General features: G+C 34.0%; 1 protein-coding gene across 4 annotated transcripts in view; it reads left to right on the plus strand.

The window, feature by feature from the left end:
* The window catches only part of LOC145680542 (uncharacterized), a 410,979-nt gene that overhangs the window by 234,182 nt on the left and 162,208 nt on the right, over window positions 1-14,589 (plus strand). The window contains exon 1 of one of the 4 annotated variants that reach the window (XM_081751165.1): window positions 1,247-2,063. The exons of the other annotated variants lie outside the window; for them this stretch is intronic. Within the exon in view, the coding sequence (XP_081607291.1) occupies window positions 1,997-2,063 (67 nt within the window). The 5' untranslated portion in view covers window positions 1,247-1,996. Of the gene's footprint in view, window positions 1-1,246; window positions 2,064-14,589 lie in introns of those variants that run through there. 4 annotated transcript variants of the gene reach the window in all.

Here is a 14,589-nt window from a genome sequence, read left to right on the forward strand (position 1 = left end):
TTAAAACCGGAAATGGTTTATTTATACCACTTCCGGTGGATGAATTACCTTTATACACAAATTTCGACCTTTATATTCTGGCGAAAATTGATAGTGATCCATCAAAGTAGTTCTTGAGACATTTTCGTCTCCCGGTCCCGGTCATAGAGACACCGACAGACAGGTTAAATATTTAAATATTTTTTGGTAAATGAGGGTGTAGTACTCTTGTTTAATGGAAGTGCAGTCAGCCAAGGGATGTATTCATTGAATTGAAGCGGGTGAAAATCACAGACACACTTAAATGCTGTTCATGAGATGAATTTTAATAGCACCAGAGCACTCGCATTTAATTTCCTGTATGACTCATTCACTACTGGCTGCTGCATATGTGGATATGTTAGAAGTGCAAATAGCATGCATAGCATATGTATGTTCTTAAGAGTTCGTACTTACGCAAATGTTCACGTGTATTTATACATCATCATATTTCATCTAAATGTGCTGCGTCTACTAAAAACGAATTTATCCTGCTAGACGAACCGTAAAGATATTACCCCCCCCCCAAAAAAAATGCCTATATTTATACCACAGCAAGCATATTCTATAAGCGCAACGTTGGAAGAAAAAATAAAGTAAATAAAAAGGAAAAAGTATTGGCAAATTCCATCGTAAAGTCCTGCCCGCACCGCACTTCGGTTCGCAAGTGTTGATGACTACGTTTCGTATATAGGTTCTTGACTATCATGTGGTTTGCCTACGTCACCCATTTTGACCACTTGCTGTTCTCTCAGCTGTCGGCAAAACCTGCAGCAGCGCCACGAAAAAAAGAAATAAACAATAATAATAAGAAAAAAAAGAAAAAGAAAAAATCATCAGATGATGTGTACAGTACCACAGAAGCGTGAGAGAGTACAGAACATATCATTGGAAGTACGGAGCAGCCACATATCATGTAAACTTCGGAGTTTGTTTTCCTACTACACAGGCAACATGTGTTTGTTATTGTTAATGTGTATGACACTTCCTTATAATTTCTTTTAAGTACAGTGAAAGTGAGCCAGAGGTTTTTTTTTTTTTGTGACACTTCATTGAGTTAAAAAGATAGTCTTTTTTTTTTTTTTAATCCTTTACATTTTATTTTCTCGCTCGGCCTTGCAGTAGAATGCCTATCACACACAAATTATCCAGTGAACAATGTTGCCAAGTCGTCAAATAGCTAGTTCAGTGGCATGTTGATGTGTTTCACAATACAGTGTGTAGTAGTTACAGTGAGTCAGACAGCAGACGATAGCAAGCTGAGAAAAAGTTGTGAACGTAAAGTGTTTCTACGGTGTGGTAGATAAGTTTTATATAAAGTGTAGAAGACAGTCCATTTACTGATTTTGTTAAAAATAAACCCAAAAAAAAGCGAAGAAAAAGGGCTTTCACTTGATCTGGTTTGATGCTTCTAAAAGCGACAAGCCGCAAATAAACAAGGCCGCCGCGTTGTTTTTCTTAGTTTCATTTTGGTGTGTAATATTTTTTTCCTTCATATTGGTAAGAAAAGAAACTAAATCACTTGTAAATTTGTCGTCAGCACATACAGTAATACATTTTTTTTCGTACTGTCTATTACAATGCAAAAGGAAACCTTAAAAATTACCAAGTGAAAGAAAAAAATGTTTGACCCAAAAATTTGTATAGTACATTTTCGCACTTGGAAACATTTGAATATTCTGTCGGAAGCCTGTTTGTCTGTTGGATTATAGTGTGTTGTTTGTGTTCTGTGTAAGAAAAAGTGTCAAAGAGAGAAAAATATATTTGAATATTCCAGATATCTTGGTTACTGTTTACGTTTTTGATAACTCCACGTAGATAATTAACAATACATTTTACAGAAGCATGATATAGTGTTAAGCATTCATTTTAGTGATATTTCTATTATGTTGAAATAGCATTGTTATGTCTGTGTTGTGTAGTGAATTGTTTTAAAAAGTGACTGTTCCATTAAAAAAAATAAATAAAACTGGAGGCCATGATGGAAGTTTATGAATCAGATGATCCGCTGGATTTTAGCGATTACGAAACAACCATTTTAGAAGGTAAGTTTTCGTAATCAATTTTTCCAGCATAATAATAACATTAAAAAGTAAACCTAAGAAGTTTATTGTCCATTGTTTAACAGTGTATTTATTGTTCAAATGTTACAGTACAAATTTTCGCAGAGGTGAATTTCCAAGTAATATATATCATTACGCATACTGTACGCACTTACTGAGTTAAATTTTCTTCTTGCTTAGACGGTTGGCACTAAACAAATAATTGAACTAGGCCATGATTGCAGTATGGTGTTTTGAAAGCAGTAGTTATATTGTGATGGAATAAAATGACCTTCATTCCAATACTGTTTTCCTTTAAGCGTATATTTTAGCATATTTAAGCATGATTTATTTTGTCGTATAGTTTATTTTTTGTGAGAGCAAGTTAGGAGCATTAACACATTAATTTCATTTTTGTATTGAGTTTCTCTTTACATAATTATCAAAACAGTATAAAATGCTATTTCAAAATGCGACACTGACTTCAAAAACGATCGGAAAAGAGCAAATTATTATTATTATTATTATTATTATTATTATTATTATTATTATTATTATTATTATTATTATTATTATTATTATTATTATTATTATTATTATTATTACAGAGATTGGGAATTATATGCTGCATCTGAAATCACAGAATGGGTCAGACAAAAAAGCACGTATTATCAACCCTAACAGCAGAATTACATAGCAGGCATATGCCTATCATGTTCCCTCAGGCACATGGGAATTTGTCTTATATACTTCTTAGAAAGAAATCACATAGATTGCAAGTGATAGTCACAGTCTATGTCCGCCCCTAGGCACATGTCGGACATGTACCTGGAGAACGTGCCTAGTATTTTGTAGGTATGTTCCCCATGCCGTAAGCGTCAATGAACCACAAAATTACTCCCCCAAAATATGTTAAATCGCCTATATGCGTAATGTGTTTACATTAAGGTGACTCTAAACAACACTTTAAACAAGTAAAAAAAAGTAGGGCTATCCTAGGGTGGGCGCGAACCACCAACCTTTGGATTGCTAGCCGCGTGCTCTTCTGACGTGGCCACAAAGGCAATAAAGAGAATAACGCTTATAGAGGGGTAAATTCTTGAGGTCTTGTGCATTCGGCTATTCAGAGTGCTCTTTTAATCGCATATATTCGACTATAACCGTTTAGGATCAGATAAAATCTGCTCGCCATGTAATTTTATAACAAATTGACGAGTGTCTATTTACTTTGTTTCATGGTTCTTCCATATTCACTTTCAAATAATCGGCGACAGTTGCCACCTAACAAAGTTGATGCGTTTATTGCTTCTAGTACACAATCGCTTCGAAAAAGAAGCAACAAATGCATCAAATGTAGGAAATGAAATTTAAAACACCTAAATGGTGCATGCCTAGCACATCTTGTGCTGTTAGGGTATCTGAAACAATATGTACCTAAAGGTCATACCTAGAACATGACAGATATATGTCCCAAGTGACGACATAATAGCGAATGACTGTTAGAATGCGAAACTGGGCCAGTATAAGTGCTATATTTGTGGTACATAGTTGCAAATATCAATTAGGTGTAACAAGTACCTAAAACTGTAGGTAGCTGAAGTACATACTTAGCACATGAATATCATATGTGCCAAGTGTCGGGTACCTAAAAAGTAGCTAGGACACCTAAATGGCACATACCTAGCACATCTTGTGCTGATACTGAATGAACGGGGAAGCAGGGTGCGTGAAATAGGCCTGTGCAGTGTTTACGAAGAGGGTGCCGGATAAACAAGGTTGGGAATCACTACTCTACTGTATATATTTATAAAAAGAAACCCCTCATTTTTATTTATTTAATTTTGAACACAGGAGGGAGAATTAATGTTCTTTTTAATAGATGCGGCTCTTGAAGGAAGTCACATTAGTAAAAGTTAAACTTCTATCGCTTTAACTAACAAATAAAAATCTAATGTTCTTATATACAAGAATTAGAATATTAGTTGTTTTTTCTTTAAAAAGTTTGAAGTGATGAAATTTTAAATTTTAACGATATGCCTTGCCTTAAGAACCGTCCCTGATTACATCATTATCCACTCAATTCAATTTCTGATTGTCGTAATAATAATATAGCATTTTCAACGTTATTATAAGATTCATAACTCATTCTTAGTATCATTCACTATGCAATTTATATGTATCTCAAAAAGGGAATTTGGAAACAAATGATCGTAAGTCTTCATGGTTTATCGCGTACATATCAAAATGAGATTTACAAGATTAAGTATACCATACGTTTTCCACATAGGTGATATCTTCATCTCAGTTCTTGACGTTGACACACTGAAATAAGTACTTTTTATTTTTTTTGTTATGTTTGGCGATATTCTAAAACAAATATTTTCTGAAGAATCTATTTCATTGTTTACAATTTTATAGAGAAAATCTAATCCTGCAAATCATCTTCTTTCTGAAAAATTTGCAATTTGGTAAATTTCTCTCGAATGTGTATAGCGAGCATAATTATCATAACCAAACTCTTTATGTTCCAGGCATCTTTAAAAAAGAATATGCCTGAATTTTTCTAAAACTTTGATAATGACTTGAACTTCATATTTTTATTCAATTCAATGTTTGATTGTAATAATAATAATAATAATAATAATAATAATAATAATAATAATAATAATAATAATAATAATAATAAAACATATTTTAAAATTATGTTCTTTGAGTCATAACTCAATTTTCCTCATTCAGTATAAACCCTAAATTTGTATATGCTTATTTTGCTAAGCAACCCATATATGATTCGAAAGTGAATTTAGGATCAAATAATATGGTAAGTTCTCAAGATCAATTACTATTCCGTTTACAACAGGGAAGAATTTTACTTAGATAGATAGATTATATATATATAGGGTGTGTGCACCAGTAACTATCAACACATTTGAATAGAACTGGAATTTTTAAATGCCTTTAGGTATCTGTGGTGTGAATGAGAAAATGCCCTGGAATGAGAAAATACCTTTTCTTTTAGAAAATTGACTTAAACTATCGATTTTGTGAAACTTTCCTTTATTTTCAGCCAAACGGAACCATGACGGCAGAAAGTTTCGGGAAAATCTTGCTATTTTATTTTATTTTATTTTATTTTATATCTTGCTATATATTATAATGACCTGCACGAAATAAGTAACTTTCCTTTAATTTTGCATCAAGTATATCAAGTGAAAAAAAAAAAGTCATGAGGAAAATTACAAACAAGGAAGATATGTATTTAAAAATGATATAAATAACATTATTCTGAAGTGCACCCTTCCACTCTTTGTTTCTGTGATTTTAAAAGACGAAACTATAGGTCATACCACTGTCATTTTTATTTTTATTTTTCTATATTTCAGAAAACGTCACAATTATTTAAGTAAGTTGTTTCTTAATTGGCACAAAAGTTTTCTTAACCTGCTCTCCATAGGTTAGATACATAGAATCTTAAACTAGAAGGGATAAAATAGAATATATACACACTCTGGAATCAGTATTGTTAATATTGAGCTGACAAGACATAATTTTATGATTGTGTCAGTCGTGGAGAAAAGGGTCTAATTTTTGGATACGTTCTTAATTACGGGTACCCAATTATCTAACTTATGCTAAATTTTAAATTTGTCACCTTAATATTGGTGAAGAACAGGGTGATTAACACTATGCAGCGTTGTTGTTCTCGTTTCACGTTTAAAGTGTTACATTTTATTTATTTTTCGGTTTCATTGGAAATAATATTTTTCTATTTTACTCCTTCAAAACTATACATTTTAAATAGTAAAATATGATACATTAGTTTAAGTATATTCATATGTGTCATTTACATATCTGCAAGCATTTGATTGTATATAAGGATGCACACAAGACAAAACTTCAGCATGTTTCGTCTCGAATCTAGTCACGAAAATTCTATCTCGTCTCGTGCACGGTCTTGGTTAACTAATGTTTGAAGCTTACGAACTGAATAAAAAAATGTACAAATTATACTATCAGTCTAACTTATTTTCTCGTTTTCGCAGTACTCGTAATATACCACGTACATAAGTACTATTTATGTAAAATGTGAATCACATCTTTTAAGTACGCCTTTGGTGCACTCGGTTCTAGATTCGATTCCCGGTGAGGGAACCTTGACATTTGAACGCATTACGGTGGTTCGGATTCCATCTTAAACTGTAGGTCTACGTATCAAATAGCCTCGTTGCTGAAAAGAACATTAAACCTTAACAAAAATTGAAACAAATTTTAAGTTCATGAAAAATTCTTCATGCAAAGCGTTTGATGACTATTGATGTAAATCCAAATAATTATCATCACTCTTTACGGCATTTCTAATGTTAAGTGTCATTTCAGTGAAACTTCCCAAAAATAGCGCCGCGCTTCTGTAAGCCAACTATGGCATAGTAGGACAATTGGTATAGTAGGCATTTGCTACTAAACATTGTTCAGCGTAATCTCTAAACTCCGATAAACAAAATATTTGTATCCTTCCGCTTGTCGCAAGTACGATTGGCTAGTGATGTATCACTCCCACTCCCACGGGGAGGAGCAAATTATACACGTGCATTTTGACAATACTGTCTCGTGTTGTCCAGATACTTCCAGCAGCAGCAGAAAAGAAAGAAAAGAAACTCGAAAGATTTTTAAAAAAGTATTTAAATTTTGCTCGTAAACAATTGTTGCTTAGTGAGTAAAGGTTTGCCTTGTTGGTGTTTCACCACAACACTCGCGGAACCGGGATTCATGCCAGTCATCTTTCAGACTTTAAAAGCAGAACACTCGTCCACAGTTGAGTTGGCGCCATAATTACTGCGCATGCTTAGTGTTTATTTCTATTGTTTCATTAGCCACACTCGATTGCAGTATTATTAGATAATCCGTATTATATTTTTGTCATTTATAATAATATAGCAGTTTTATATGAAGCTTCATAGTAAAAGTAATAATGCAATCACATGAACTATTTTGCGGAGGAGTACAAGCGTCGGTAGGACAACAGCAAATCAGCGAGATTTAGTTTCACGTGGCTTTGTTTATCGCAGTTTAGAGCTTACGCCGAATTAGATTTAGTCGTATCTACAGTAGATAGAAATTCAGAAGCAATATTCGGAATTTTCCTGTGTTATGCTGCAACCCAACTTGACTAGTTGTCCTGTGGGTTGTCTAATCACTCAGGATGCATTTAATTCGTGTCTGGAAATAAGATACTTAAATGTATAAGAATGAATGAAACTGTCCACGAACTCCTAGACCGCTAGACCGATTTTGTTGATTTTTGGTGCATGAAAAAAATACATGGCCTAACTTAGGATTCTATGATGTTATTTTGATTAAAATGCGAATTCTATGGAGGAAGCAAGAGGCGGATCAAAATGTATGTGAAAAAATTGAATAGTTCATGATCTCGTCAATTCGAAAGATGAAACTTGGTACATAAATTTTTCATTTAAAATAATAGGACCCGTATCCCAGCGTTTTTGTGAAAATTTCCATTTTAAGGGCGAGCAAGAGGGCATCTTCTATGTATCTAAAATTATGTCTACAAACTCCTCCTAGTGACGCCTTAGCTTGTCTTATGTTTGTAGTACATTTTCGGCAAGAGTGAGGGGTGTGACATAAATATGTTTCAGAGCTAACTCCTTCTATATAGATCCCTGCACCGATTTTGTTGATTTTTGGAACATAAGTGGATCCTGTGTCCAACTTATGTTTTAGTACATTTTTAGCGAGGGGAGGAGAAAATGTAAGGGATAACATGTAAAAATAATAGAAAACGAACGATATTAGTATCTAATCCACAGTTTTGGGGATTGCGGAAATTATATATTATTAATACTCGCGACGTCTTTGAATTCCAAATTCAACCCCATCGGTATGGACTAGAGTGGAAATAAGGTGACATGTAAAACTCATAGAAAACGTTCGATATTATTGTCCAATTCATGAGATGAATAGTGACACTGCTGATGCCATTTAAGTACAAATTTTTTCACCGTGCGTATACTAAGGGAAGGAAGAAGTTTTTACACCTCATATAAACCTATTCTCTCTGTTCTTGGCACGGGAATTTCAGCTAGTATGTATTAATATGAACACTGTAAAATAAGTAACACATGAAGTGTCATCACAATAATTTACCACGTTAAAATCACAACAAATATCGTACTTTCTTTATAATAGTAATCACATTTACTGCAACTTAAATCCTACATTTTTTTAAATATTTCTACAGAGATAATAACTATACTTTTCTATTGCTCACTTCCTCTTTATAGTTGATCGATTCAGTGTGTTTCTGATTTGGGTTCTATCAAGTGCTCCGTATCATCCGAGTGCAACAACTCCTTATCACTTCAGGATTTGAATTCGGTCCAATTGGCCGATGCACAGACTATCAACGTAAAATCACTTTACATAAAATAGATTCCTTGACCATGAACACTATCTTGCTTCTAAGAGGGCTATAGTACCATGCCACATGTCTAGGCTTTTTTTTTATGGTGTTTAAAAACGTCACCAAATGGGGCAGAAAACAAAAAGAGAATTTGAATAAAAATGAATTTAAACACATCAGTAGGTGTTACAGACATGAGAACTTTGGCGAGCTAAAATTTATAATACTTGATTTACAAAAGGAATAAACATGTAATAATAATAAAGAACAAACGTCTCATGGTACTTATAATAATAAACAGTCACGCTACCCTTTATTTGGCAGTGTTGCTCTCAAGCAACATTGCATTCCATTCCGTTATCTGCACGAATTATAACTTCAGTGATCATTTAATTGGCATTATTGCTTTCATAAAATATTCATATACATGATTTGCAGGTCGCTTCTTTAGATACTTCTAATCTTCGTCAACAGGGGACAGTCAAATTTAGTATTATAGAAGCTGTATTTCGTACGTTTAGCGAAAGTTTTTTTTATTTATTTTTTATTTGTGGTTTCTTGCTCTGTAGGAAAATATTTAAACGAAACCGCTGCTAATTACTAAGACTATTGTTACGATATTTGATCATAATAGGGCAATGCTGCTCAGTAGCTACACATAAGACCTATTTTATGGCAATGTTGCTTTGAAATAAACATCCTGTATTTTGTAACCAAAGTACAAAAACACTTTAAAAATTACGAAATTATGATCACGAAGACATGGTTCAACCATAAAAGCAAACTAAATATTTTAATGGTAATGCTATAAATGCTTGCCAATTAAAGGGTTAACGTTTCTTGCGCTATTGCTTGCCAGTATATCGGAGCCGATGAATAATTGCATAAATATGGCATGTAGTTTGGGGACGTTGGTGGACATTTTTTTAATGTTAGATGTAAACAATTAGATTAGCTATATGTTTATTTTAGATACAAATGAACGTTTCGTTGTATTAATTTTTCTCATGTTATATCCTGATCGGAATATGTATGTTCATCCAACTCCCTTCATGTAACGTTTACATATATACTAGCCCTCCGTTTGCATACGGTATTTTAGAATTTCTTGCTTCGTTCCCATTTTCGTAAGGAAAAATAGTTGGCATGACTTTTGCGGCATCCCTCGTGCATACATACAGGGTCTGTCCAGAAAATAATGAGACTGGCCGTCGCGTGGCACTCCAGTCGCCAGCAGCGCGCTTCCCGGCAAGGAAATTTGTTGTGGGGAGGTCTAAGCTAAGCAACGCACTGGACATTAGTCGTGTCCGAGCTCTGATGCAGTAAGGATCACGCGTGGCGCAAAAGCTGTTTTTAAGTTTTTGTCACGACAGAAAACGTGACAAATCGAGCATTCGCATTAAAGTTTGCTTTCACCTGGCAAAAATGCTTCCGAGACGCTTGCCTTAGTCGAGAAAGCTTACAAAGAAACGCCCTGTCAAGGGGCCAGGTTTTCTGGTTCTTCAGTAAGTCCAAGAACGGACGGGAGATCATTGAAGACATGGAGCAATCTGGACGCCCTCCGTGAGTGATTTGGACAAAAATGTGCCAAAGTGAAAAATCTCTGAACTCCAACGTTGTTTGAATGTAAAATTAATCGCCGAAGACCTCAACATGCAGGGAGCAACGGTTCACTAAATTATTTCTGAAAATCTGCCATGCATAATAGCAAATTTTCTCACAGATCGTGAGCACATGTCTAACACATTTAATTTATGGAACTATTAATATCGTAACATAAAATATGTCAACGTCGTAGTGTCGAGTCATTTGTAACATAAAATATGATTATGAATATGCATAGTACAAATTAGTTATTTTTCACAATGTTCAAGTCACTAGGTAGAGAAACAATTTAAATTTTACAAGAATTTAGCACATTGGATAAGTTTAATAACATTATGATAAGTTTATTAACGTTATGATAAGTTTTTTTCCCGCACTATAGTCTAGAAAGTATAACGTCGTTGGCCTCCCGCGCTTGGATCTGCTCGTCACTGGGGGTGTGGTAAGAGGATAGCCAATCAGCACCAACTGTCTACTGCGCTCAGCGAGCCACGAGTAACCACGTTGGCAACTCCACATAAACGTCACTACAACTTTTCGCGGGAAGCCAAGGACGTTATACCTTCCGTACTATACCAGTACCAGAACCAAATGCAGTAAAACACGTTAAATTGATCTTATTTTTTGTGTAGCCTTCATTTCACCGTGAGAAGTAATTATATTAAGTTTACTTATTGCTCTGCAAATTGACTATTTGTCTATCATGAGAATGGCCACATTGAAACAACGCTATCCTTACATTGTTTGCAAAGTTGTAATAGCTTCTGTATGTTGGACACCCGAAGTACTAATGTGAACATTTGAAGCGTTAGGGATAAAAAGAAAAAAAATAAAAAAAATAATAAAATAAAATAAAATAAATAATATACAATAGCGTTTTATAGAAAATTAACATGTTAACATTGTATTTAAATCATGATGTGAGAAATGTTGCTATATATTACTTACACGAAGTATTCGAAAATACTAGTTGGTTACTGCACTAGAAATACGAGATTACGATGTATGCTAGGTTTTTTTTTTTTTATTCAAAATACATTTATTTTTCCGTTAAGTTGACTATTAGTCTAACACAAGATAGTCACTTTTCAATGAAAGCGTTGATTATCAACACACAGATGTTGCACTGTATAACTTAACCTAATCCGTCAGCCATGATAAACCTTTCGTACTTCTTAAGTATGAGCACAAGTTTCTGTATGGTACGAGTAATAACCAATTGGAATACTCCCTTTTGCACTAATAGTTTAATTTTAGTTTATTTCTTGACCTTAATATTATAACTTAAGGCCCTTCCCTAAGCTCGTCCCAACCGTTTTTTTTAAGTTTTAGTGACTAGCTTGAAGGTAATCAAGAATATAAAAAATCTAGAAAGTGAACCAGGTAACATCTACAAAATTACATTATATGAATTATTAATTGTCTCCAAGACCCTCTGCATAGTGTATACATTTGAGTGCCCATCAATTACGACTTCAGAAATTGGGTACACCCAACTTTTGGTCTGTAAGAAAAAGTCTGGAAACGGCATTTTGTAGATATAATGTGGCTTTCTTTCCAAATTTTAAAGATTTTTTCATTGTCTAAGTTACCCATTAATTTTTTTTTTTTTTTTAAGAAAAAGTGGGATCAAACTTAACAAGACTTCTACAATATTTTTATTTAGCGTTCGTAACATACAAGAATACATAAACAAATTAAGACATTGAAACTGTAATACAGTGAAGTCTTCTTTAGGTTGAACAGATTGAGCTCCACTGAAAAGACTTCCTTTTTTCAGCAAATTTTTCATTAAAATAACAAACGTACTGACATTCTGTTGTTAAATTACAGTAATGTGTAACAAGAGGAATACTCTTTATATTAAATTAAAAATTTGTTCTTATTAAATGCGTACCTATAACAATTTTCTGTTAATCCCTCTAGCTACACTGAAATACTACTTATGCTGAGATCAGTGAAATCAAATGATATTAAATCTGGTCAGATGAAAGATAGGTGACTGTTCGTACTCACTAGACGATAATAGCAGGCGTGAGGATAATTGCGGAATTACTTGAAACAGAGAAGGAGCGAACTCTAGTCTAGAAAGCCAGCATTAACGACAAGGGGATCCAATGTGTTGACCACACATCATCCCAAAAGGCACGAGTGCAACAAGGCGGCTGGTAGGTTCTGGCTTCCAAGAGCTGTTGTGCCAGTAATTAATTATATGTTTTATAACTTTAATAAAGATGTGTTATTACTTTGATATCAACTTCTATTTTCATACAAGTATTCACCGTAATTTAACAATGACCAGTAACAGTATGTCTGTCAATAATTCATTGCAGTTTTACTGAAATTACATACAGCTGCAGGTGACTAAATTATTAAATAGTGATAATTACTGTTTTAGATATACAATAAAATTAAGTTTGACCCGTTGAATTTAATCTTAAACTGTATGTCTACAACTCACATAACCTCAGAGCTAAGAAAGGAGAGCTAAAGTCCAACCAACCACAATAATTAGAAACTTAATTAAAGATTTGACTTGAGTTTGTGGTCCCTTTCAGCAGGTATTCTATGCGAGACGTAGGTCTACAGCCGTGGAATCCGAACAACATGAACTCTAGTGGGGAATCGAACGCGGGTACCCCATGGCAAAAGCGCGTACGCTAACTGCTTAGCCACGATGCAGTTGCCATGAAACCAATAATGGCTGTTTCCAGGTTACTTGGAAACTATAAATAAGACTAACTTTCGAAAGGACTTTTTATTTGATGAATGTTCCTTGTAAAAACAAACATATGCTCAACGTGTGCACATGATTTCAGTGCTAGTATTTTTCTAGTTTATTTCATGCAAATCAAACTCGATTCAGTGCATAGTTTCCTTCAAACAACAACCCACTTAACATAAAGAAAATGCGATGGCTAACTGAATTTTAAATGTAAGACACGTGCATTTGAATAGAGTACGCTCCTTTCTCAGCTGGTGGTCATAAATGGTGACGACCTTATTCAAAAACACAACAGTTAGGCTTTTCTATTTGCATATGTTCTTTGAGAACAGAGAGAGCTCCACCTTCAAACACATATACCTATTTTTATTTTCTTATCACCTTTACGTGATACTCAGGCGAATGAGATGTTTATTTCGCAATTTGAGGGTGGTGCTATATTTAAAAAGAAAGGTATTTGCTAATTGATTTGGTGTAGTAGTAAAAGTGTTGTATGAATCTTAAGTTCCCGGTTTCCAATCTCGGCTCGGATGTGCATACAAGTTAAAATAAAGAACCGAAAATAATTCCAGCTGGAGAGGGTTAGTTTTCTAAAGATAAAGCTGAACTAGTTTTATTAACCGTACAGTAAAACAAAGAAGATAGTCTCACCCTGTAAAACAAATAAACAGTTTTTCTCATTAAAACCAGAAATAGACTCTCTCTTTCCTCTCTGAAGAACAAGAAACGTAGTTTTTTCTGCAAAACAAAGAAATAGTCTCTCTCTCTCTCTCTCTCTCTCTCTGTCTCTCTCTCTCTGAGAAACAAAGAACATCGTCTCTTTCTGTAAAACAAAGATTACATTCTCTCCGTGTAAAACCATAGTATGTCTCTGTAAAACAAAGATAGTATTTCTCTCTCTGTAAAACAAAGGACAGTATCTCTCTGTAAAACAACGAACATAGTCTCTCCAAAACAATTAACATAGTCTGTAAAAAAATAAAAAAATAATAAAAATAAAGAACATAATCTCTCTGTGTAAAACATTGAGCTACTTCTCAGATGTCACAATAGAGCCACAGATATTGAACATACACTGCCCTGACACAAATCAATAGACATTTGCAAGAATAAAGCTCAGATCAAATATATTTCTCGGATACTGAATCCACATAAAAATCGTTTGTCGCCTCCTATTACTGTCTATGGTTTCGTTCTATAGGATTCAATATTAGAACTCGAAGGTATAGTAGATTTCTACCATTTCCGCTTGCAATAGAGTAGTAAAGTCAGAGGTAGAACCTATTCTTGTGGTTCTAAATCCATATTAGAAATCTGTTTCTCACTAACTACTATCGTTTCTCATTATGATGATCAGCGTTGAAAACGGAAATAGTGGATTTCCACCACTTCCGGTTGACTTACAAGGGTAAAGCTCAAAAGTGAAAGATTCCGAAAAAGACCTCTACTCTATTTTCTTGTCGTTTTTGCTCTATAGATCAATATTCAAACCGGAAGTAGTAGTAAATGTCTATCACTTCCGGTTTTAATGGAAAGATACAAGAGAAGATATAATATTTTCTTAAGACGCTTTCGAAATTAATTTCGGAAATCCTTTGTCGCTATCTATTACCGCTTTTGTTCTATGGCGATCAACGTCGGAATAAAAAATTGTTGCATTCTATACTGCTTCCGATTTGATTAGAGGGTTAACACAGTAGATGGAACCTATTGTTTGTACGGTGAGTGAATTCCGAAAAATAACTTTTCGATATCTCTTATTATTTTTCCTCTACAGAGCT

This window comes from Thermobia domestica, chromosome 3, assembly GCF_964235325.1.
Source record: "Thermobia domestica chromosome 3, izTheDome1.hap1.1, whole genome shotgun sequence".
Lineage (NCBI taxonomy): Eukaryota > Metazoa > Arthropoda > Insecta > Zygentoma > Lepismatidae > Thermobia > Thermobia domestica.